The following is a 26,493-nucleotide window of genomic DNA, read 5'->3' as shown; positions in this document are numbered from 1 at the left end:
TCTATATCAACGACCTACCCGATAATGTGAGCTCCAGGGTCCAGATGTTTGCAGATGATACTAAAGTATTCAAGGAAATTAAGTGTAAAGAGGATGCAGAAAAACTCCAGTCAGATCTCAGAGAAATGCAAAGATGGTCCGAGTGTTGGCAGCTCAAATTCAATGCAGCAAAGTGCAAAGTAATGCACTTAGGTTTTCTGAATAAAAAATATGAGTATAATATGGGTGATAATTCAAACACTATAAACCTATCCGAGACTCAGAATGAAAAGGACCTTGGTGTGAATGTTGACAATACCCTGACATTTACTGACCATATCCGTCGGGCAAGTAACAAAGCGAATGGTATCCTAGCAATGATCCGCAGATCATACACTTATTTGGACTCTGACGTAGTACGTAGTTTATACATCTCTCTTGTACAGCCACTCCTCGAGTATGGGAATGTCGCTTGGTCCCCCATGTACAAAAAGGATGCTGAGCTCATCGAGAAAATACAGAGAAGGGCAACGAAGCTGGTTCCAGAACTAAAGGACCTACCATATCAAGAACGACTGCAAAGTCTTAAAAAAAAGATACGATCGAAGTATTCAAATATCTCCACAACATCTACAAAACATCATGCCCACTACAACGGGATTATAACACCAGGTCTCGTGGACACTGCCTCAAGTTGAAGAAACAGTACTCAAGACTGGCTATCCGCCGCAACTTTTTCAACGTGCTTGTGGTTGACTTGTGGAATGATCTGCCAGAAAGCGTTGTCACATCCAAGACGGTTAACTGTCTCAAATACCGCCTCGACCATTACCGGTCAAACATCACATTCACTTTGGACTATGTGACTGTTTCCAGCATCCATAGTAAATAAAGAATCAGTGATCTACTTATTTATTTATGACCGACTAAATGGCCTTAGGCCTGTTACAGCCGTATCCTATTGATTGATTGAATATTCATTACCGGCAGGTCTGTGTGCACTGCGCTGCAGCATGTCTGTGAGCGAGAGACAGAGAGACAGAAGAGGCTTCTCAATACTCAAATTTCCCCTCCTCAACTCCTCGACTCCTCGGTCCTCCGGTAGTGACCCGGAAATGAATTTCAGCGCGCCATTTTGAAGGACGTCTCATTTCTCTAAATGCACACCGAGGACCGAGGATCGAGCGTCGAGGAGGCTCTCTGGAGGAGCTATAACCGAGGATACACTGATGGTTCCTCCACGGCTCCTCCGCGGATGCATTTCCGGGAACGGTGGAGGCGTGACGCACGGCCGGACTTATCTCAGCCAATGACAGCTCTGCATGCATCCCCTGGATATTATTTTAGAAACTGCTCTCATCGCAACGCGATGTTTACAGTGAGAACAGCTGTGAGGCCCGTGCAGAAAGCAGAGCAGTGTGTAAAATATATATCACTCAGTATAACAGACCTACTCTCTTTATTTGCTTTAGTTTAGTAGATATCTACAAAGAGTCGATATTTTTCTAAGACCATTTAGTGCTTCACATAATAAAATACACAACGGCTGTAGCCTGATTATGCGTTAGGAGCTGTAGGTGTGTGTGGTACAGTGTCGGTGCGTGTTGTACAGTGTTTAGGTGTGTGTTGTACAGTGCGCAGATGCGGCGGACAGACAGGTCTCAGTTGGTTTGGTGTCCTCTGCTTACTTTTAATACTTGCAAATACAACTTTTGGCCCGTAATTTCAATTCCCCATTTCAGCGACCAGAGAGAGGGGGGGATATATCCAGTCTCTGATTGTGTTACATTATTATGAGAGTGCTCTCATACTTTAAATTGCATATATTTATATAAATATATTTGTGTGTGTGTGTCTGCATCTGTAGCCTGTTATTGTCTCATTATACCGCACTCTCAATGAATTCAAAGTACATATGTGGGGGAACAATGTTCAGCTGATCTAACAGAGATTATAAAATATGACAAAACACTCGACAGCTGATGCAGCTGTTGCCACGTAATAATGAACGGACGTCGCTTTAATATGACCGCTCAGAGGAGAGGAGTTCTCATTTCTTTAAACGTCTGCTGCTTCCCCTCCTCTCTCCTCGGTTCCCCTCCTCGGTCCTCCGCTCGCATCTCCTGTGGGCGGGTCTAAGTATCGAGGAGGGGAGTCGAGGAGGGGAGTCGAGGAGGGGAAATTTGAGTATTGAGAAGCCTCTAGAGAGAGAGATGCAGCGTGCCTGTGAGGCCACGCCCCCGCACACAGAACAAGGGAAAGAGTCCCCTCTCTCAGCTGGTCCTGACACTCTGTTCGTTAACCGGTTCAAACTGTGTTCTGCCTCAGGACCAGTCTGAGCCCACAACTATTAGAGTCAACCAAATTATAACACAACACACAACAAACTACCTCACTTATTGGAACACTAAATCCCAAACACAAAGTAAAATGCAATGCTATCTGGCCCTAAAAAGAAAGTACACTGTGGCAGCCTACCTGACCACAGTGACTGATGTTCAACACAGGAAGATGTTGACAAAGTACAGACTGAGTGCTCAGCCTGGCCATAGAAACAGGCAGGTACAAGAAAACATGGCTGCCAAAAGAGGAGCGATCATGCCACCAGTGTGGAGGAACTGCTGTGGAGACAGAGCAGCACTTCCTCACACAATGCCCAACTTTTGAAGCTATACGGAAACAATTATTCCCAAAACTCAATCATGAGCATCCTCAAATATTTAAAAATGAAAAACAAAAAATACTTCTCGGGAATATAAAGAGAGCTGCATTGTTGCAGGACAGTTTGTCTCTGCCTGCCACAGTCTGGGGGAATCGGAATGAGCAGATACACCAGGTCTCACATCTTATATATCTTATGTATGTATATATATATATATATATATATATATCATATACTATTTTGTATTAATGTATTATATGAATCTGTATTCCTTGTTAAAAAAAACAAAAACATGTTCTTAGCAGTTTGTTTATAACTGTTTATTTGTGTGTATTTTTGTATAGATGTTACAACTACTGTATACAAAGCTTTGGCAATACTGTGTACAGTATGTAACTATGGTCATGCTAATAATTGAATTGAATTGAAAATGGATCTCTTTCCAAATATATTGAAAGTTAGAAACGGAGATGGTTCGACAAAAAATGTGCAAGATAACGTTTATGTATCATTTCTTTGTTGTTGAAATGATGACATTTCATAACGGGATAAAATCAAAGTGAATGGCCTGCTGCTGCTGAAAGTGTGGGGCAAGTGACTGGAACAAGTTTTAAAGGTTATTACAACGTTTTAGATCATAATAATTAATAATAATTCATTGTATTTAGAGGCGCCTTTCAAAGCACCCAAGAACACTTTACAATTCATAAAATATTCTAAGGAAAGGTTTAAGACAGGACTAAAGGACTATATTCCAGAATGACACCAATATGTTGATAAGCCATTAAAACAGTAAAATAAGTTTCTCCTATACACCAACACATACCCTCATCTGTTATGGAAAAAGAAAGTATTCCAAAAGTATTCTAAAAGTAATCTGAATAGCTTTTTTAAGACACGTAACTGTATTCAGATTCGGATTACTGTCAGAGCCATGTATTCAGTATTTCAGGAACTAATTACATTTACAAAAGGCGCATTCACACAAAGGTTCATGCGAACTTAGTTCATGATCGCGTTCACACCAAAAAGAGCTGGTACTAAAATTAGTTCATGCGAACCTTTTTACCCCCTCGAAAGTCCGTGCTAGAGAGCAGGGTCTTTCGAGCGGCTCTTTTGTGAGAAAAGAGCTATATTCCTGATTGGCTGGGCGGATTGCAAACCACGCCCCGCAAAACTCCCAAAGAGTTTTGTGAAGCCGCCAATTTTATTATCCTCGCATTAGCATTATTAGCATTAGCATTAGTCCAGCGCAAAAACGCAGAGAGACTAACTTATGGCAACACAAAATAGATGAGGAGGTGTCGGCGTTCTGACGATTTACTCGGAAGGCTTCAGTAGAAGCTGCTGGGAGTCCCAGCAGCTTCTACTGAAGCCAGTCCCCAACTCCGGGGACTTCCGGCCGGGGACTTTGGGCGGCAGTATACGCCGTGAAGCGGTTTGCGGCCTGCCAGTAAGCCCAAAGCAGAAGAAGAAGAAGTGACGTCAGCGGCTTCATTTGCCTAATCCACCCCCAGGGACTTTTTCTGGTGTGAACGCGATCTGTACTTAGTTCATGCGAACTAAAGAGTTCGCATGAACTAAGTTTGCATGAACCTTTGTGGGAAAAGTACCGCAGTGTGAACGCGCCTATTGTGACCCTCCCAACCCTGAACACAATACACATCACTGTTTCGAACTTGCTGCATCAGCCTCCAAATTATTATTTTTCAATGCTGTGTTTGATTAAAAACAAGGCCCATACATTGAGAGTGCCAGGATCAAGTGAGGTAAAGGCAACCCACAGGCACTGTAGGCTGGAAGTGAATCAAATAACTCTTAACATTTAATTTTGATTATCGACCTTAAAAAGGTCTGGCTAGTGCGCAATGTTTAATAAATGGCTGTATGATGAAATCAGTGAGAGCAAGTGAGGAGGAGGAGGATATATTTAGTGAGGGGATAGGTCAGTAAGCTCATGATCGTCCATATGGTGTCTGGCTTTAATTTATTGGAAAATTAATTTATTAATTTTACATAATCGTTAAAGGAATGGTATGCTCATGACACTCATTTTTAAATAATTATCATCCGATAAAACAGACCAGTCTCTGCCAGTCTCTCTCTTTTTTTTTTTAATCCGACGACATTATCAGTGATTTTAAACTGATTATATACCGCAATAACATCAACACTGTGGGCGCCGCCATTTTCCGGACGTGGCGTAAACCATGCGTTTGGTTTTCGAGGACACGTTGATCTCCATGTTATTTACTGTAGTTTCTCTATTCAAATATGCCTCACTGTATCGCGAAATATTGCCACAATTCTGATAGGAACAATCCACGGAATGCTCGGTTCCATCTGTTGCCAAAAGGTAAGCGTAAGAAGTACATTCGGAGGCAGTGGCTAGCGAAATGTGGCCGGCCCGAACCGAGAGATTCACAGGCTCATGTATGCAGCGAACATTTCAAATTTCCGGACGACTACTCTGAGAGTATGATAAAACATAACATGGGATTTATGGAACAACCATTACTTAATGGAGATGCAGTACCATCGGTCTTTCTGGTGTCATCACCGACCAGGACACCAGTTTGGCCAGTTGAGAAATCGCCCTCTGCAAGTGTGAAGCGACGGAGCAGCAGAAGTAGTGCTCGGAGTAAGAATAAGGTATGTTATAGCGCATTTCCATTGCAGCGGCTAGCCCCGTTTTAACGTCCTTTAGCGTCCAGGCCAGGACAGTTTTTGGTGGCCTTTCCATATAGCGTAGTACCGGCTAGTGTGTATTTACCCCAGTTTTTTCCGGCCCCATAAAATCGTGATTCTATGGCCAGGGACAACGAAGCTGAGTATGCTAAACTAGAGAGGGAATCGCTAGCAAGGGTGGTACTACATGCATACATATAGTATCTTATATCATCTTCCCATTATACACACATGCATTTCCAAACATTTGGACTACCTATGTTGCAAATGTATTATCTTTTCAATTTACACACGGCATCTATTGCACGTCTGTCCGTCCTGGGAGAGGGATCCCTCCTCTGCTGCTCTCCCTGAGGTTTCTCCCATGTTCCCTTTAAACTGTGGGTTTTCTTCGGAAGTTTTTCCTTGTACGATGTGAGGGACTAAGGACAGAGGGTGTCGTATTGTCATACTGATATGTATGGCTGAATTCCCCCATCCAATCTCTTCACATTGGTCAAAACTTGTTCCTCTGCTGACGAGTCCGAACTGAAATACTCCACCATGTTTCCGTGTGTTGACAAAGTGAACGCATGGATGACGTCACGACCATCACGTGACTACTGAAAATGGTAAACATGGCGGCGGCCAGACGGAATATACAGGTCTTGATAAAAAAGAGCTAGAAAATCATTATTTACCGGGGAATATCGCTGATTTCTTCAGGGTATGGTTTAAACATAACGTTTCACTAAATACTGAAGTTTTGATTAATTATCTAATGAGTGGACCATTCCTTTAAAGTGTACAAAGTGTTTTAACCATGGATGTACAAAGATATCTGGATACAGTGTTGGAGACAGGGTGTTAATTCCAATGAAAGCTGCTCAGTAGCGCATGAAGCCAAAAGTACCCGTAGCCGTACCCATGTGCTTAAGCCCCGCCTCCAATCTGAAGTGTTATAGCAGATCTCGGCTGAGGAAAATTAATTAGGATAGAAAATAAATCTGGATTTGGCTCTTCTTGCAATTTATTTTTAGACCCTCATGGTTTTAAAAGAGCTATAAAAGTCTTTGTACTGGGGAGTTAATTTAGTCTAAAAAGAGTAAATGTGGAAAAGGTAGTTTTGGGCCCAATAGAGTGGTGCAGTGACAAGTCCTAAAACCCGGAAGTGAGTTAGCATTTGACCACAACCGGTTCCCTCGTCTCAGAGTCAATGGGATTTCTCCTTAGGATTTTGGAAAATAGCTCGAAATATGGTCTGTGGTTGACACAAATGTAAGAGACGGATCACGTTTTGATCTACGACATTAAATACATCAGCAGTGACCCCACTGGTGATTTTTGAAGAGTTTACGTGTCTGAAAAACGATGGTTGTTAACAAGTGGCCATGCGGAGTTTACTTCCGGGGAAATACGTCATCCCTGCACCACTCTATGACGTCTCAAACTGACACTAAATTGTAGTACCACTCTTTGGCCACTGCAAACATTTGATTCAACGTCCAGCACACTTCGTGGGGCTGGTCTTACCAGGATACAATTGGCACTAAAAATAAATATGAATTAACTGAATTAAAAGTATATTTATTAATATACACTTAAAATGTACAAATATGTATTGTTTTGTAGAGTTCGGTGGACCCTAATGCACTGAAAGGAACAACAAATAATTATAATTTGAGTAGTCTGGGCAAGGCAAGGCAAGACAAACACAGCTGAACAGAACTTCCTGTTGAACAATGCATCATACAAGTATTTGCTAACAACTAAACAACAACCAGAAATGCAATACAAGACAAATAAATGGATCAAACTAAATTGAAGAGGTGGCCCTAATAGGACCAGTACAGAAAAATCAAAACAGGTGGGAAAATACACAAAGACAGGAAGTAAAAGACAGACATGACACAGGGGGAGAACACTTCAAACTTAAAAATAAAACAGGAAACACATCAACTACTAGGATCATGACCCTCCTAACAACAAAAGCACTCCAATGTCAGTAAACCATGTCCATCGGAAATGTCAGAGCAGATTTGAAGTTTAAACATTTCAAATAACTTTTTCACCATATTATAAATTATAAATAACATGCAAAACAGCTGTAGCGTCATAGAACTTAAATTATTATTCCAATAAAAAAAGCACCCTCACCTGTCTCCATGTGTTTCCTGCATCTGAGGCGACGTACACACTAACGTTGGTGGAGGTGAGCTCTGCGCCGATGGTTCCTGGAGATGAGGCAAAATGCAGACAGAGGAAATTAATTCCACTTGAGATCAAATAAAATCCAAAACATTTTTAAAGAGCCTTTTAAACAGCAGTGGTAATACTGCAGGGGGCTCCAGCCTTCAGCTGCAGACTGAGGCTGTAATTACACAGCTCCAGGAGATTCACCATGTAGTACGACATTTGTCCAAAACCCCTAAATCAACCAATGAATCCAGATTACTGTTTTCATCTTTCAGCAGTTCTGACCTAAGACGAACTGTCCTAATGCAGAGCAGACTGCTGTAATTGTTGTAATTTAGCCTGTAATTGGTGCCGGTGGTTAAACACGAGGCAGGAAAGTAATGTAAGTGTTTCAGCCGTCCCCTTGTGGGAGCCCACCCTGAGAAACAGTTTGCTTAACAATCCATATATTTAGAGAAGGACCAAACTCCAGTTTAAACTCTCAATCTGTCTTGCCTCCGGTGGCTGATCTTCACAACTTACTGCAGAACTGAGGTGCGTATACATGTGAAACACACCACAGGTGCAGTACAGGTTGGTATTAAGGTTTTGTCCATATCAAGACAAACTTAGGGTTAGGGTTACTTTTGCTTGAGTTTCAGTACTCAATCTGCTGCCATAACTGTTGTCCAACATAATAGTTAATGTTATTTGAACTACAACTTAGGGTAACAGCATAAGTGTTAATGGTAATGGAAAACGATAACATTTGATTTTTTGTTTGTCCTCTTTTCCAACTTTTCTGTTGCAAGTAAACAATTTGAAACCAAAAAAACAGCTTTTAGTTTTCCTTCATTGTTCAAAGAAGCTTTAATGCCAACTTAATAAAAGTAACTTGAGTCGATGGTTTATCCCATACTGTACTTCCAATGCTTGAACCTGCTTATTCTGTGTATCGCATTGTTCAAATGAAAAATAAATAACTGGAATCTATCTTAGACTCTTTTAACGCACTCGGTACTGGTTTAGCAGGAAATTATAGCTGTGTGCTTGTGTGTGCTCCTTACGCTGCTGGTCTGGCAATGTCTAATGTTGCCGTTTCCCCACAATTCACTTGAAGTTGTTGGGTAAGTAAGTGGTGGAAACAATAGCCAAAACTAACAGAATAAGAGCCATAATGTAATATTACATTTGTCCTTACCATCCTTAAAGGTTGGAATAAGAATTGGGGCTAGGTTTAGGGTTTGCATGCATATTTTCCAAGTTCAATATAAAACAATACCAGATTTCCCCCCATAATTTATAGATTCAATAATATTAGAGATCCCACTAAATCACACAATTGTTTTTTTCCAAAATCCCTAATACCTTTTTCACCAAGGTCTAGACACCATCTCCAGACACGAGAGGCGTATGCTGATGTGTTATTGACAGTGCCGGTCCATGTGGGAATAAATATCACTGAGGTGTGAATTCACCTTAAGAACTGTTGGTCTTATATTCCTCAATTTTCTCTCCACTGAGTCAATAAGAGTCATTGCTTTGTTCCCCTGTGTCCTCAGAAACAACGATGAGATCATCATTGTTCCTGAGGGCTCCAACAAGGATTATGTAGTGCTTTGTTCTGTCATTTGCCCCTGTTCAAAGGTGAGGTGACATATGCATGTTGTCAGACGCTGTTGGAAGTCATGTCCTGATGCTGAATAAGGAAAAACAAGTGGGAATAGAAGTAAAGTGCAAAAATATGCAAACAGCCAAATGTAATTGCATAGCGTTGAAAGCAGCAGTGACATATTGGAGACATCAGTGCCAACATTTTCGACTAACTGAAGGAGGCACATTTCTTTTTGGCTTTGTGAGTCTAAGTGATTTTCGTGGTCTTTGTCTCTTCAAGTGAGCGTAACACTATCTAATGCGTCCATGGACTGGGAAAAGACACTCGATTGTGAATGTCATTGCCAATACAAACAAAAGTGCTATACCGTATGTCCTTTGTTGTTCTGAGCTGGATTCAATTCAAGCAAACTATACAATATGCCATTTTACATCTCAATTGGCTGGCTAAAGAGTCTCTGAGACTTGCCTTTTGCAGTGCTTGCTCATTTTAATACTAAAATGCAAATGGCTTCACAAAGTATAAAAAATACCATGAACACCTGCTGGAGATTGCATCTATTAATTAGTTTGTAATAAACAAAGCAAAAAGCCCAGGAAGGGTTGCAACAGGGGTTTTGTTTATTGAGAAAAAAACCCTCAGAACTCTGAGTAGACAAAGAAAAGAGAAACAACATGTCACTCAAAGAGATTCTCTCACCCACCTGACGCGACTATGATCCCCGGCGCTGAGTCCCTGCTGGCTATGTTTCCAGATGTGTAGGGATTTGCGGAGACGTGTAGATGGAGATGTAATGAACAGTACGGCTGCAGGAAAAACACATCACAGACTTATTCAAACTCTTCAAAAGATGCATGTGAATAAAACAGCTGTTGTGTAGATGCACAACCCTCCCAAGTCCCGAGTTTTATCACAAACACCATTTCCCCCATTGGCTTCTATCGCCATTCATTTTGATTGGGTTAACCTTTAACGACACCATTCTCATTACGACCCGGCAGAATGCCAGAAGTGCAGGCCATGTTGTGACTGGCTGTTTAGAGGTTTATTAAAACTCTGACATTTCCTGACAAATGAGTGTACAATATGTGTGGAGGGGCTCGGCATTCCACACAATCACTAATTGGTTTATCAAAAAAGGGCAATTGGTTTCATACATTGATAACATCGATCATACTATGATTTTGTGTTTAAATTATACAATACATTACTAATAATTTTCTTTTACTCCAAATCTTTCCTTTTATTTAATGTGTTACTTGACATTTTGAATCTTCATTTTGATAAGTACATTTAAATCATAGCACCAAGTAAATGTTAACTAAAGTAATGTGTTGACCTACAACCTGTGAAAAGCTGATCAAATGTACAGGGCAATGTGAGTAAAGGTGGGCGACGCCCCCGATGAAGTCAGAGGATTTATGTGTACACATATATCACTTAAATTAATCCTTTGTAGGCCTACTGAAGTATTCAAAAGTAAAAAAAAGGGGCTACTGTATCGACATTTTAAAATTGCATTTAAAGAAAAAGCCCTAACAAAACAGCAGGGCTCTATTTCAGTATTAACTAAAGAAAAAAAGACAGCAACAGCTGACATCAAATCTTTGCTGAGCCTGGAGATAATTATAAATAAATAACATAGCGAAAATAAATATATTGCAATGCTCAAAACAGCCAACCCAGTCTCACGGCATTTCGTGTTCACCAACACGATTTTTAATCTATTGATTCGTGTTCACCATCACGATTTGCCCCTTTTTTTCGTGTTGCACAGCACGATTTTAAAAGCAATGTATTTCTACTGGTAATGTGTTTCGTGCCTGCAGGCTGCAGCACGTCTTTTTCTCCGGTCGGGTCGTGGAAGACCGGAAGCTGTGTGGTTCATAAAAACATGTTCTTACTCAATATCAAGCCACAATTATTGCTTTTATTTTAAATCGTATAATTTCGGACTTTTGTTGCCGTCTGTGAGGAAAATAAATGGGGCTCAGAGCCTCAGGATACTGAAATCTGTATTTTTTAAATCTTTTTTTCCTTCTAATTTGTTATTCTTTTCAAAATAACACACTGTTATTTACTCACCAATAACACAAAATTATCCTTGCTTTTATTTATTGGTTTAATTCCATAATCTCGGGCTTTTTCGGCGTCCGTCAGGAACTGAATTTCAAAATAAATATAACCGGAAACAGACGTAGGCATTTCGAGCGATTACCCAAGATCCTCAGCTATGGTTTTAAGCTCGCTGATTGGATGTGTTAGCCGCAATGCATACTGGGATTTGGTGTTTATATTATATGAAATCCGGAAAACATTTAAAAGTATAAAATAATACTTAATTCCGAGTGCTCTTGCTTTTCTCTTTGAAAGTCATCACATAACGGCATTGTAATACACGGTTCGGCTGCATTACATATTACAGATCTGCCGTAGTTCTTTATTTAGAGAGCCCTGATGAGAAGACCTTTGGAAAAACTGGAAGAAATGGCGCCGAAACTGAATACTTGACGTGGATCATAAATATATCAACAATTAAACAACATCTTCAATTTCTCTTCACACAATACGTCTCCTTGCAGTTTCAACACTAATTCGGCTGCCTTTTACATTTGATCTAATTCACAGATAGGTTATATTTACACCATAACGGTGCACAGCTGATAGAAAAGGACTGTAGTTTTTAAAGATATTACTGATTTTCTTTGAATGTAAGAATGTAAATACTGAGTCTGAAATAGTATAGCAATATGCTGTAAAATGATGTGATAGCATGCATAAAACTATACATCTTCCGATGTTGTACATACACACTAATAATACAAAGTTATTATGGCTGTGTGCACCTTGTGTGCACCTCCTAGTGGTTAAAGCACGTTATTGAATTATTGTACAGAGTACATACTTTCATAGGGGGAAAGTATAAATATAGAAATATAGAATATAAAAAATCAAGAAGATACTATAAGTGATCTCTACAATAAAACAGTTTAGTGCAGGATGCACAGATATTAATAGGAGGAGGTGCAAAACAGAAAAACCTTTATTTAAACATTAAATATTAAGCCTGACAAAGTAATTAACGTCTAATATATTGCTTTCCTGCAATGTTAACTATGTTGAAGCACTTATTTTAAATGATATTATACACATTAATTATACTCTTATGTATGTAGATAGAATAAGAAATGTGCAGAATATGACAGTTTAATGGTGGAGGTACACACATATTGATAGATGTCTTGTAATGCACTGTTGAGGAACCTGTGACCCAAGTTTTTCATTCATTGCATAACTACACCGTAGTTGTGTATGATATGTCAATAAACCTTTGAAAATCTTGAAGGGGATGTGCAAAATAGCCATAATATACAGTCTTTAATTAACTATTAGTAGAGAATAACGAGTAATGAATATACTTTATTACTTGTTTCCATTCATGTCAATTGCAGATACATGTTTAGTCTTCTCAAGCACCAACTATCAAATATCTCTCCTGATTGTTGGCACTTGACAATCACCTTACCTGCATTTTACTCAGGTGTAACTAAAGTCTGATTTAAGGGTTGTTTATATTTCACATAATTAATCAGAATCTGCAAAGTAACTCAAATAAATGCAGTGGAGTAAAAATACCAGCTTAACCTCTGAATTGTAGTGGAGTAGAATTACAAAGTAGCAATGAGCTGTCATGTGGGTATATATTAATGCTGCGCATTATGGACACAAGCGATTTTCACCCATTTATTAATTATATGTTTTACATTTGATAACACCAATGTGTTTACTAATGGCAACTTCTAATTGTGGGAAAAACGAAAACGTTCAGTAGAGACGTCCCATAGAACATTTTGCGAAACACAATAGCCAGCATGTGTAGTTCTGGGGGGGTGTTCGATTCCAGTTTTGGATAGTCTGGCGTGGTTTTGTTCCATTTCACACAGCTGTTTGACGCTCTGCGTAACCTTACGGGAACTGTAGTCCTAAACGATAGCTGGGGATTATGGGTAGTGTAGTATCTTCGGCCATCCTAAACTCAGAAATGTTGACAATCGCAATGATGCTCGAAATGTCCCTTACAGGCCTACGTCTGTTTCCGGTTATTTTTATTTTGAAATTCAGTTCCTGACGGACACCAAAAAAGCCCGAGATTATGGAATTAAACCAATAAATAAAAGCAAGGATAATTGTGTGTTATTGGTGAGTAAATAACAGTGTGTTATTTTGAAAAGAATAACAAATTAGAAGGAAAAAATATTTAAACATACAGATTTCAGTATCCTGAGGCTCTGAGCCCCATTTATTTTCCTCACAGACGGCAACAAAAGTCCCAAATTATACGATTTAAAATAAAAGCAATAATTGTGGCTTGATATTGAGTAAGAACACGTTTTTATGAACCACACAGCTTCTGGTCTTCCACGACCCGACCGGAGAAAAAGACGTGCTGCAGCCTGCAGGCACGAAACACGTTACCAGTAGAAATACATTGCTTTTAAAATCGTGCTGTGCAACACGAAAAAAAGGGGCAAATCGTGATGGTGAACACGAATCAATAGATTAAAAATCGTGTTGGTGAACACGAAATGCCGTGAGACTGGGTTGAAACAGCAGCACCCAACAGTCTCTAATAAAAAAAAACATAATACAAATAAATGTATTGCAATGTTCAAAACAGCAGCATCCAATAGTCTCTAATCCCTGGATATTACATGTCACTGCATGCATGCACGGAGCACCCGTAGCACGGAGATCATCATATCATTCTGTCTTGTATTACTTGACAAAAAAAAAAAAGGCGCGGGCGCGAGCCGGCTCGTTCGCAACCGACACATCACTACAGTAGCCTACTGACATTTGAAAAAAAGCAGATGGTTCCAGTTGAAGAGAACACGGATAATATGAATACTCGTGGATTTTGAATCATGTAGGTACATTTTTGTACTTTATTAACTCTGTACATCCCTGTTAGTTTGTCAGCTTAATGTGGATATCAAACGAACGTTAGCTAACGTCAGTGTTTCAGCTTAGCAATTCAGTTAGTTAGCGTGCTAGCTAATTTTGCCTGCTTTCATGGATGCGGCACACACAACATGTAATACTTAGTGGTTTAGTGGTTGCTTCAAATTAGTCAACAGCTGTAATAGGGGGAGTTTTTCACCGACACCAACCACTAACCCTAACCCACCTGTAGTCTCAAGACACAAAGTAAGATTAACTTCGGTAAATTCGCTTTAGAGTGAAAATACGACTAGACTTGCCCAACTTTCCGATTATTTCAAGAAGTAAGAAGCTTTTCTGTCTGACACCTCTTTGTCTTTGTAGCTTAAATGGGAGGTCAGCTTATTGGACTGAATCAAAATGGCTGACCTTTCAGCATAACAGCCTCAGAGCACTCAGCTTTGACGGGCGCTGCTCTTTCTGAGCTCGGCCCCTCGTTGCTGGCGGGATCAGTCAACTCCTGTCAGGGCTGCTCTTTGATGGAATCGCACACGCACAAAAACATGTATGAACGGAGATGCTTACCAGCTCACAGTGGATGCTGTTGCCCCTCAGGTCTTTGCTCGGGGCTTGCAGGAGGCTCCAGTCTCTGCCTCTGTTGTAGGTGATGTGTGTCTTCACTTGGCTATCCATCTTTCTGTTGGCGAGGAACATCCCCTTTATTCCAGCTACCTGGGGAATTAGACAGCTCCGATTGAAAACAGACTTCACATGTCCAAAGGATACTAAGCATTTCTGTATCTTTGAGTCACAATGCAGAAAATACCCACACATGCTCAGGCTTGGGGTGTTACGAGATTACGTAATCAGGACACACAAAACGGTAACTGTATTGCCCTACAGTTACATGAAAAGGCATAAACAGCAAGAAACAGTGTTATTTTTGCGGCAAGATGCTTAATATGAAGATAAAGCTGCATCTCTAACCGTGGCCAGGTGTCAGAATAGCAAGGGTTGCATGGCAAAAGACTGCGGTTCGACCAAGCTTGATTGCAAAAGGTTAGTGTATTAGTATTCCTATTATATCAACTGCTGTTCCTGTGAATTCCAAACACATGAGTGTGATTGTTTTCTGCTTACTAAAAAGGTGTATTACATACGTTTCTATTAATATAACATCTTTAGTATTGTTAGCAACCGCCGCGGCTGAGCATTGTAGCCTCGGAGGAAGTTCCACAAACTGCAGTTCAGTGAATGACCACTAGACCACTAAAACAGAGTTAATCTTCATAGAGCCCCCATGATAAAATGCCCAACTTTACATAAGAAAGAACCATCTTTCCAAAATAAATGGTATGGTCTTTAAAGCTAATTTCTGTATTCCCGACATTTGTACAGGGGCTGAATTCTATATATACCCTAATCATGTTTTAATAGTTTGAAGGTACAGTATAAGTTAAGCATAATTAGGAGAGGACCGCCATGAGAGATAAGTGTTCAGGAAGCCAACTGCTTGCTGTATGCTCTGCTTCCTATCCAAGGCCCACTGTCATTTTACTGACAATGCCCATTCTCAATTAGCCACAAGCAGGCTTGGGGAGAAACGGGATCATGTAACTGCCTGAATTTGCATTATAGTTTTCACTTTCTTGCTTCATTTGTTCTTCTTTTATTACAGTAGGTGAACCTGTTTTCTTTAGTGTGTGTGAGCTTAACTGTATGTATTAAATTAGAATGGAGCATTTTATGTCAGCTCAGATTTTATTTCTGCTTTTTTAAACTCTAGTATGTGCTCATGTGTTTCGTTGTTGGTGTATAAACTACTGCCCAAAACAAACGGAAAGTAATCAGGTTACATTAATTTTATATTGGGATACTCAGATTAGGTTATATTTGCTTGCAGGTCACTTGTAATTGCAACAATATACCTTTTTAAATCAACCATCCTAACCCTGCAACAGCTTACCTATTCTGTATTCCCAACAAAAAACAAACACTGAGTGGGAAATGATTGACTGTATGGGAACTTTTGAGTAATCAATGCGTGCCTTAAATGAATCTGACTCCTTGTTGGAGGGCCCTAGGAATAGCTCAGGGCTACTGAATTGAGTCAGTGACAGTCGCATGAGTCGATGAAACTCCACTTTAGTAATTGACAGATACTTCAATCTCCCTTGGAGAGAGATTTAGCATATCCTACGTTTTGGGTGGCGACCCCAATCAAGGCAGTGGATTTGATTTGAACGCCAATACCACGGCAAGACATGAGCAGCATCATCAACAGCTTAATTATATGATTCAGATAGAGAGATATACTTTCAGCTAGTGCGGCTATGTCTTTAAAATCCCAATAACTAAGCTTCAACATTAGCCCCCAACACACTTTTTTTCCATTTTGGATTAGGTGCATTTTGTGAAGTAATATCTGCAGTTATTCATCAAAGAAAGAAATAATCTCAGCCTTACAAAAATCCATATCCCTGGCACAATCCCCCCTTTATACTTTTGTTAGTGTCAGCACTTTGAAGCTACTTCGTATTCACACAATGCACTGTGAAGACTGTAGGCCAGCAGCAGGGGTTGTTTCCAAAGTGACAACACAAGTACATTTCATCATCTCTGCCTCCCAGCCATAAAATATTGATCAGTGTTCATATTCAACTTGCAGGCTGAGCACCCATCAAGCACGCCTTTATTTCATAGTGTTATATAAAAAGAGTAAATTGGGCAGAAAGAACACGGCAAGAGGTTGCGTTGGGACGTTGGGGATGTGCGGTAAACTGATCAAAAACTAAACCAGAGTCATGTTTGCTTACCTCATAGAGGTCCACCATGACGTTACCCTCGTAGCCCATGCTGCTGACCACGTTCTCAAGAGCCAGGGTGTAGTACACCCCCGACGTGTCCGACACATACAGGTTGTAGGTTTCGTTCTGGTTCCACTCCTGTACTGCCGCAACCACACGGTTCTCATCTGTGCTGATCACATGCAGGTCCTGGAAGAGAGGCAACGTTAATACCAGTAGGGTATTAAAATGATACATAATGTAACAGGTTACCACAGTGTATTATAGTCCTTAAATATTCCCTTTTATTATGTTTTGCTTTATGTACAGGCTTTTAGGCATTTTTATTTTTTGCTGTCATGTAATATATGTGTTTCCTGTTTATAAGAGATGTTTGTGTTGTTTAAATGAAAATAAAGTGTAGCCATATTTTGTTTCAACAGCTAATTTTCTTTTAAATAATTTACATTTTATGTATATCATTAGAAAAAAAAGGTTGTTATAGCTTGAAATGTATTTCGTTTTTAACATGTACTGAATCTCTTAAAGCAACCCTCAATGCTCAATGTCAGCCTCATATTTTAATGGTGTGCCTCTACTGTGACATGTTTCCATGCTTTAATGATCTTATTTTCTCCTACTGCCTGTGCTGCAGCACCTCTTTTCACCCTCTGTCTGAAACCAGACTCCAGTCTCTTCTGATTGGTTAGCTGGACGGCTTGGTTGTGATTGGTCAACCTCTTAGAGATGTCTCCCCCCCTTAGTCTATCACGTACAATGTATTGGAATGTTAGTGTTACATGATGTGTGTTGGAGTGTGTGGGAGAGAAACTCCCTCTGGAGGGAAGTTTGGTATTGTAGCCTTTGCAGACCATTTACATGCCACAAACACTTCACACGGAACATCACAACTCACTGGAAAGGTAAAAAACCCAAGAGGCATGATGGGGCCTCTTTAAAATGACAAATATTCTTGTTGTATCAGGAAACTGAGCAGAATGCCGTATGTGTAATGCTGGCAAACGTAATTCTATAGTTTACTGTCAACATTGAACATAGTGTAACTTTAAATGAAAGGCACCTTCTTTTATATATAATCCTTGGAGTTTTATTTATTCCAAAATGAATAGGATATATAATCAGCTAACCGGAAAAAATAAACTCTGTGAAGTTGATTTTAATGTGCTCATTACAATCAAAAACACAATCTTTGTTTCTCAAAGTGAAATATCCAAGCTTTTACATTGTTTCCTGTGTGTTCCCCCATGCTGGGTTTAAACATAGTCAATAATCAGAATAGCCTCATCTTCTGATTTGCCCATATTTTAACTAAGAGGATACTACAATCGTTATACCTTTGTCAGGCTTATTGGGCAGAGATTATGCAGCTGAGGCCATGCTGTTTGGTTGTGCGCTTCATCTACCTCTGACTGTGCCAAAAACACCTCGCAGTGAGCCGACAGCAACCGGGGGACGCCTGGGGCTTGATTGAATAAAACATGTCTAATTGTCAATGGGGACGTGACAAGCCAGGGCCATGCCTACACTGAGCCGCACGGAATAACAATTCTGGAAACACTGTGAGAGTTACTTTTGGCCTTGATTTGCCCATAAATAACAAAGTGGGGGAGTGTCAGGCGGAGCCAGCGATGAAGTGACGCCTCACTGCAACTTCAGCGAACAGAGCTGGAAGCCTATTATCTGCCATTGATTGCATAAAAAGTCGACAAACTGCAGGATTAGCTAAATCTTAAAGAGGCCCTTTTGTGCTTTTCCCTTTCCTGTAGTGTTTTATATCGTTTTTAGTGCATATAAATGGTCTGCAAAGGCTACATTCCCCAAATTATCTCCCACACACTCAACCCCCTGCCTGGATGCCTCCATTGGCCCTTGTTTACTTCAGTTACAAATTGACATCGATAAGTAACACTTGCGCTTCTATTGGTTAGCGCTCCAACACGATGTACGTGATAGGCTAAGGGGCGGGACATTTCCGGCACATCTCTAAGCAGTTGACCACTAACATAAGTGCCAGCCAGCTAACCAATCAGAGCAGACCGGGCTATCGTGTCATTCAGATGGTGAAAAGAGGTGCTGCACATGAATGTATAAAGAGAACTGGATACAGCGTCGGAGAATGGCCCCGTTACAGTTACAGTTGCTCAGTAGCAAATGACGCACAGAATTGAGTGACTGTAGATTCAAAATGTACCCGTATCCAATGGAGCATATGCACTTGAGTTTTACTTAAACCCTGCCTCAAATCTCCCTCTCACTTGGCTCAGTCAAATTCATGTAAAGGGAAAAAAACTCTGAACTTCTCTTTTAGCGCATTTTACAACTTTAAGACCCTGATGAGGGGCTTGATGATAAGCAGTAGGAGAAAAATAAAGTACTTTTTAAACATAAATTATTTAAACATATCACAGTAGAAAAGCAAAATACAGATATGAACCTGAAAATAAGCATAATATGTTCCTTTTTCATCTTTTGTGTATTATTGGTGACCTTTGATAGGATTGGGATCAATATAATTATAATCAGGCGGTGTGTTTACCTTGGGCAGTGTGTACTTGGGTAGCTTCATTGGTGTGAAGACATCTCTTTTAGCAGACACATAGTAGATTGGCCTCCCCGCGGCTGACACCTTAAAGTGATGAAGCCGTTGAGTGAAAACATTTTGGAGACACCACAGCAACACATAAAGCTGCACTAATAGCATCTCTCCTAGAATGACCTTGGAAAATGTCCTACAAAATACTTTCTGCCTCTTACATTGCTATAATGTTGTTCACTGAGCAAACTGGACAATTACTCACCTGGACAAACACATACTCATCTTGCACCACCAGAGAATTGGGGTCAATGTAGCCCGGGAATGGTTTGCCCTTGTTGGCATCTGTGCAGTTTTGCAGCTTGCAGGTGACATACAGCGCCCCTGCTCCCACACACACACACACACACACACACACACACACACACACACGCACGCACGCACGCACGCACGCACGCACGCACGCACGCACGCACGCACTCACACACACACACACACACACACACACACACACACACACACACACACACACACACACACACACACACACACACACGTCAAGCCATGGCATCGGTGATGGTATTAGCCAGTGAAGAAAGGCAGCCTTCACCCAGAGTCAAGCGGCTTCTTTTGGCCTCCTACATTACTCGTGTCAATAAAGTGGTCCCAGTGAGGGGGGGGCGGCAGCAGAGGGGGAAGACAGATGACCGGAGAGGCCAATTGCTTTCTTTGCCTTCAATCGCAGTGCTGGATGAGAGCCTGTCCCCACACGTTAGCCTCTGCCAAATATACGTCTGCTTTGCTTGCAAGCACATGATCAATAGTGATATTCTGTGGCTGTGTGTGCGACCGTAATATCTGACACCACTGGTGTTTGCTTCGTCTGTTTGCATGATTGGCATTTCTCTATTGTGTAAGTGTTCTGACAGAACAGTGGCACTGATGCTTAATGGACTTTCTGAAAGCTAAGGAAAAACATCCAGCATTTATTCATTAAAGGGAAACTCCACCAACAGTTATCTGTACAAAAGTTAGGGTGAAAAGATACAGCTTTTAAAATGTAAGGGTCTAACTTGTTGTAGGGACTGAGGTATCCTGGTATGGATCAAGCTTTGACAACACTGAATCCTAATTTGCCAAAAATGTATAATAATATTAAAGTATACTTACAGTGTCTACATTATTATACTTGCAATAATAAAAAATAATTCAAACACACAATTTGTTTTCAGACACTCAACATTATGTTAATGATAATAATAATGTATTATAAGGTATAATCATATTATAAACATTATTAGAATTACAAAAATGAAAATAACAATGCACCCAAATCATTATTTTGACTCCGACTAATACAATAATAATAGTAATAAGAATAATATATTGTTTAATAAAAGTATAATGAATATATTTATAATAATAATAACTACATTTTTTCTAAGCATTCTTAAATTAGACTCACTTAACCAAATAGTAATGATCAACCCATAATATCCCATTATTATAGTTATTTTGTAGTATGAGCTAAATCAGTTGCTTTTAAAAGCATTCTAATATATGCATTATTTTTTCCTCCATTGTCATTGTCTGTCCCCGGACTCGACCGTTTCTGCTGTCCCCTTGCACTACTCTTTATCCGAGTTCTCTACACCACTCCCAATTCCCCTCTACTTTAGCACACTGCTCAGGATACAGTACAAAGACACGGGAAAATGGAGCTCTGAACCCGGAATTCAATTACTCACGTCCTTCAGAGATGCTGGTTTCCAGGTGAATTAAGCCCGGCTCTTTGTCCAAACCCATTTTCGACCTGAAAGGCAGACAAATGTGTTTCAGGAACATCACCACCGGTATGTTGCCTTCAGGCGGACTGTAGCAGCAACCTGACCTGATGGATTGCACTCTGCAAAGTCATACAAATGTAACTAAAGAGCGGTTAAGACAAGTGCTATGGCAGTTGTGGTAAACATCAGTTAGATATTGCCTTTTCTTCATTGTTGATGGCACTTTAAAGTGTGAGCAAAAATGACCTGGGGGTTTACTGTGTGATTTAAATGTTTATAACTCCCAGAAGGTATTTTTTCCCCCCTTAGACGAATGGAAGAAGACGTTTCCTGACGTCATTAGTAGAGGAGAAGCCATTGATTTTCCCTCTACAGTACGGATGTCCACAGATGGAATAGCATATAATCATTACGGCATTAAATATGTATTAAAAAGACTGGGGGATGAGAGGAAAGGCGAAGGCAGCACACATGGAGGGAGAGCTGGGTGAGGGAGCAGGTAGCACACGCATAAAGAGAAAAAGGAATGAAGGTTGCCTGTGTGAGGTGAATGAGGAGCAGGCACAGTGAGAGACCACTATGGCTCTTAATCATTATACTTACTGGTAGTATTAGAGATTTCCAAGATGAAACACAACTTTGAATAGGATGGTCTACTTATCCAAACTGCATTTGCATTCCCACTGAATAATCCATTCAGGTTCCAAGAACAGTGTGCGGCAGGAAAAGAATAACCCTTTGAGTAAAAGCAGCTATATGGTTTGTGGGGTTTTACCGCTAAGTGATGGGAAGCTCACTTAGCATGTAGGGTTGACAGCTTACAGTAGTGCCTCTCTGTGTGTGTACGACATTCATTTGGACAGCTGTTTGGTTTTTGAGGAGAAACGATGTCACAACAGGTGGAACAATACCCTTCTAAGAATAAGACATTCAGGCAGCTCCAGATGTTTTGTCGAGATGTGTTGTGTCATATGTGAGACATTCCACGGGTTAACTAGCTTATAGCTCAATGAGTGAAGGTTAGTTAAGCTGACCTGTGCTGCGTGACCAAGAACTGCTCAGGTTGACCAAATCAAAAATTAGCTTACGACTCTTCGCCTTCTTTGCATGTCGGGTGGCCTCATTTACGGCAGACATAAGCTCGCTCTGCAGCCTCATTACCAGGGCTAGCACCACACCTGCCACACAGTCGTGTCCCAAAATAGAACTCTGACAGCTTCTGCAGCATCAGCCCTCCAGGCTCCCTTCACTCCTGGCTGCTCAGCTTGTTACCACCAGTTAGTTATTGTATAGAGGCCAGACATGGTAGATTCCTGTGAGCTGGATACTACCTGTGGCCTGAGACCTTAGCTGAGGGAAAGACTCTAAAGCATGGAACCCTAATAGTAGATGTAACAGTTAAACGTTTTTGTAAGACTTAAAGGTCCCCTATTATAATGTTTTTCATCAATATATTATAGGTCTCAGATATATACAATTGGTTCGAAATACCAAACAGATCATCAATTGTAGCATCCCATAATCCCCTCTGTTTTCAGTGTTGATTCTCTGTCTGTTACTTTAGATCAGGGGTGTCAAACTCAAGGCCCGGGGGACAAATCCGGCCCGCGACTTCATTTTATGTGGCCCTGCAAGAGTTTGCAAAGAATATTATACGGTTACATGCCGCTTTACAGAAGCACGTTGCGAATGAACTACATGTCCCACAATCCATCTCATTTTGTGACATGCGCACTGAAGAGACTTGCAATGATTTGCCCTAGAAATGTGCCTTCAGACATAGTTAATTATGAAGTTATTACCCTATCCGATAATAATCCAATGCAGAGGCAATAATGTAATATAATACATTATTTTATATATGTTGTATATTTATATAGTCTTAAAGTTACAAACGGCCCTTTGAGTGCAACCATAATGCTAATGTGGCCCGCGATGAAATTGAGTTTGACACCCCTGCTTTAGATGAAATATGTTTGGTTAAAAAGAACACTATGGTGCCCTAGGAGGAGATTCAGGTGATGGGGGGGGGTTACTTTGGTTGGTGATTGGCTAATGGTTACACAAGCCAAAACATCGGTATGACATCATAAAGTGGCCAAGATCTTCCTGTATTGTCATACTGATATTCTGTACAAACTGTGAAGTCCACTGAGACAAATGTAACATTTGTGATATTGGGCTATATAAATAAACATTGATTGAATCTGATCAGCTCATTTTCAGACAGGTTTTTATATAAATGGATCAGGACAAAAAGTGAGCGAATATTTTTTCCTGAAACTTTCAGAATCTCTTAACACAGAGGGGACACATGTTTATGTATAGAAGACATGCAAAAGTGGATGTTGCATAATAGGTGACCGTTAATCTGAAGTGATTAAACAATAACTACAGTATGGAACAATTCAAGATACACATCGAAATAAGGCCTTGCTGAGAGGAACCACTGGATGCTTTGAATCTCTGTATACTTTGTTTCGTCTCAAAGGATAGCAAGACTCAGATTGAAGCCTCTCTCTACAGCTGAACACTGTCGGTCATATAATGTAACTGTCTGCCAAAGAGCAAGATCAAGCATGTCAGACACATGAATAATACAAATCTTAAAAACCACTCTGGCTCAGATGCTCCTCCCTTTGTGGAGAAGATGTAGTCTGTTGCAACCCTGTCTCCTAAAAATTACGTTCCCACAGAACTAAACTGCATTCTCAATTACGTTTAGCTAGAAACGTATTTTCTCCCACGTTACGTTAGTTATGAACGTATCTCAAATACGTTTATTTTCTACATATCTTCTAGAAGCATATTTTCTTCCACGTTACGTTAGTTATGAATGTAACTTAAATACGTTTATTTTCTACATATCTTTGCCATTTATTGTCTTGCTTATAATGATGATAATTAGTTATTTATAAATATCATTTTAGAGCACACCTTTGAAATCGACAATCGGGCTCGATATATGGTTAAATTAAAATCAGTAGGCGAGGCTGTAATTTCGCCAGCTGTTACTCTCATGTGCGAGGCAGAACATAATAGTTTTAACATGCCAAGAAGCTGCTGTGTCGTTTATTGCACCTCAAACATTAAAACAAATCCAGAGTTACGTGTTTCTGTACTTCCTCTAAGAAGAAAGGACAGTAACAGAAGAGCTCTGTGGCTTCAGGCTTGATCGCCGTTCAAATGACAGCGCTGGTTTCCCCAAAAGTGGGCGGGGCTGTAAAGTGAAGTAGATTTACTCTCATCTATTATTCAAAACCATTCTATTTATTCTAACGTAAATTACATGCCAGTGTTTTATCTTTTATTTATTTGTTTTTATTTTAAATCGTATAATGTCGGACTTTTTTTCCGTCTGTGAGGAAAAGAAATGGGGCTCAGAGCCTCAAAATACTGAAATCTGTATTTTTTTAAATCTTTTCCTTCTAATTTATTATTCTTTTCTAAATAACACACTGTTTACTCACACTGTTGTGTGTTATTTACTCAACAATAACACACAATTATCCTTGTTTTTATTTATTCATTTAATTCTATAATCTTGGGCTTTTTAGCCGTAAATAAAGTCACCGGAAACAGACGGGACATTTTGAGCGATACACACCACAAACCCACTAAACTGATTACCCAAGATCCTCAGCTTGAAGCTTGTTGATTGGATGTTTTAGCCGCAATGCACGATGGGATATGGTGTTGATATGATATGGAGATATGATATCCGACAACGAAAAATAAAATAATACCTAATTCAGAGTGTGCTTGCTTTTCTCTTTGGAAGTCATCACATAACGGCATTGTAATACACGGTTCGGCTGCATTACATATTACACATCTGCCGTAATTCTTTATTTATAGAGAGAGACAAACAGGAGAACTGCTGCCAAAACTGAATACTTGACGTGGATCATAAATATATCAACAATTAAACAACATCTTCAATTTCTTTTCACAAAATACGTCTCCTTGCAGTATCAATAGTAATTCGGCTGACTTTTATATTTGATCCAATTGGTATATTGGTTATATTTACACCATAACGGTGCACAGCTGATCGAAAAGGACTTGTAGTTTTTAAAGATATTACTGATTTTCTTTGAATATAAGAATCTAAATACTGAGTTGAGAGAATAGTCAGGGGATTTGGGTGATGGGAGACACATCTATGGAATCACAATTTCAATAGCTTACTATTAAATGACGGATAGCCTATGCCTTTCTGTCTGTGATGTTTTACAAATCAGATATTAATGTGTAGAAGTAAAACAAGAGAAATAGTATAGCAATATCCTGTACAATTATGTAAAAACATGAATAAAACTACACATCTTCAGATGTTATACATAAGTGTCTACACTAATAATACAAAGTTATTATTAGTATGCTGTGTGTACCTTGTGTGCACCGCCTAGTGGTTAAAGCATGTTATTGAATTATTTTTGTTGAATAATCTCATTTGATCAAAACAATATTAAGAGTACATACTTTCATAGGGGGAAAGTAGAAGGTCAATGATAGAAATATAGAATATAAAAAGTAAAGAAGATACTAAGTGATCTCTACAATAAAACAGTTTAGTGCTGGATGTACAAAGATATTAATAGGAGGATGTGCAAAACAGAAAAACGAATTAACCTTTATTAACACATTAAAAAATACTTTAGGTTAAGGTCTTCTTTTAAACAAGAAAAAAGCTCTGGGGGTATCTATCTACAGATGAATATTAAGCCTGACAAAGTACTTAACGTCTAACATATTGCTTTCCTGCAATGTTAACTATGTTGAAACACTTATTTTAAATGATATTATACACATTAATTATACTCTTATGTATGTAGATAGAATAAGAAATGTGCAGAATATGACAGTTTAATGGTGGAGGTATACAGTACACACATATTGATAGATGTCTGTTGAGGAACCTGCGACCCAAGTTGTGTATAAGATCAATACACCTTAGAAAATCTTGAAATCTTGAAAGGGATGTTCAAAATAGCCATTATACAGTTTTTAATTAACTATTAGTAGAGCATAACGAGTAATGAATATACTTTATAAAGATCTGCAGATAAATGTTTAGTCTTCTCAAGCACCAACTATCAAATATCTCTCCTGATTGTTGGCACTTGACAATCACCTTCCCTGAATTGTATTCAGGTGTAACTAAAGTCTGCTTTAAGGGTTGTTTATATTCCACATCATTAATCAGAATCTGCAAAGTAACTAAACTAAATGTAGTGGAGTAAAAATACCAGGTTAACCTCTGAATTGTAGTGGAGTAGAATTACAAAGTAACAATGAGCTGTCGTGTGGGTATATATTAATGC

General features: G+C 39.6%; 1 protein-coding gene across 3 annotated transcripts in view; it reads right to left on the bottom strand.

Moving 5' to 3' along the window:
• sorcs1 (sortilin-related VPS10 domain containing receptor 1) overlaps positions 1-26,493 on the bottom strand; it is a 273,677-nt gene that overhangs the window by 42,285 nt on the left and 204,899 nt on the right. For all 3 annotated transcript variants that reach the window (XM_034082138.2, XM_034082207.2, XM_034082291.2), the window contains exons 6-12: positions 21,128-21,192; positions 19,645-19,763; positions 19,383-19,472; positions 16,856-17,035; positions 14,625-14,771; positions 9,802-9,904; positions 7,466-7,542 (exon numbers count right to left, since the gene is read on the bottom strand). In XM_034082138.2, the coding sequence (XP_033938029.1) occupies positions 7,466-7,542; positions 9,802-9,904; positions 14,625-14,771; positions 16,856-17,035; positions 19,383-19,472; positions 19,645-19,763; positions 21,128-21,192 (781 nt within the window). The remainder of the gene's footprint in view (positions 1-7,465; positions 7,543-9,801; positions 9,905-14,624; positions 14,772-16,855; positions 17,036-19,382; positions 19,473-19,644; positions 19,764-21,127; positions 21,193-26,493) is intronic.

Source organism: Pseudochaenichthys georgianus, chromosome 1 (genome assembly GCF_902827115.2).
Source record: "Pseudochaenichthys georgianus chromosome 1, fPseGeo1.2, whole genome shotgun sequence".
In the NCBI taxonomy this organism is placed as follows: Eukaryota; Metazoa; Chordata; class Actinopteri; order Perciformes; family Channichthyidae; genus Pseudochaenichthys; species Pseudochaenichthys georgianus.
The sequence above is the reverse complement of the archived record's forward strand: the minus strand, read 5'-3'. Positions and strand labels throughout refer to the sequence as shown.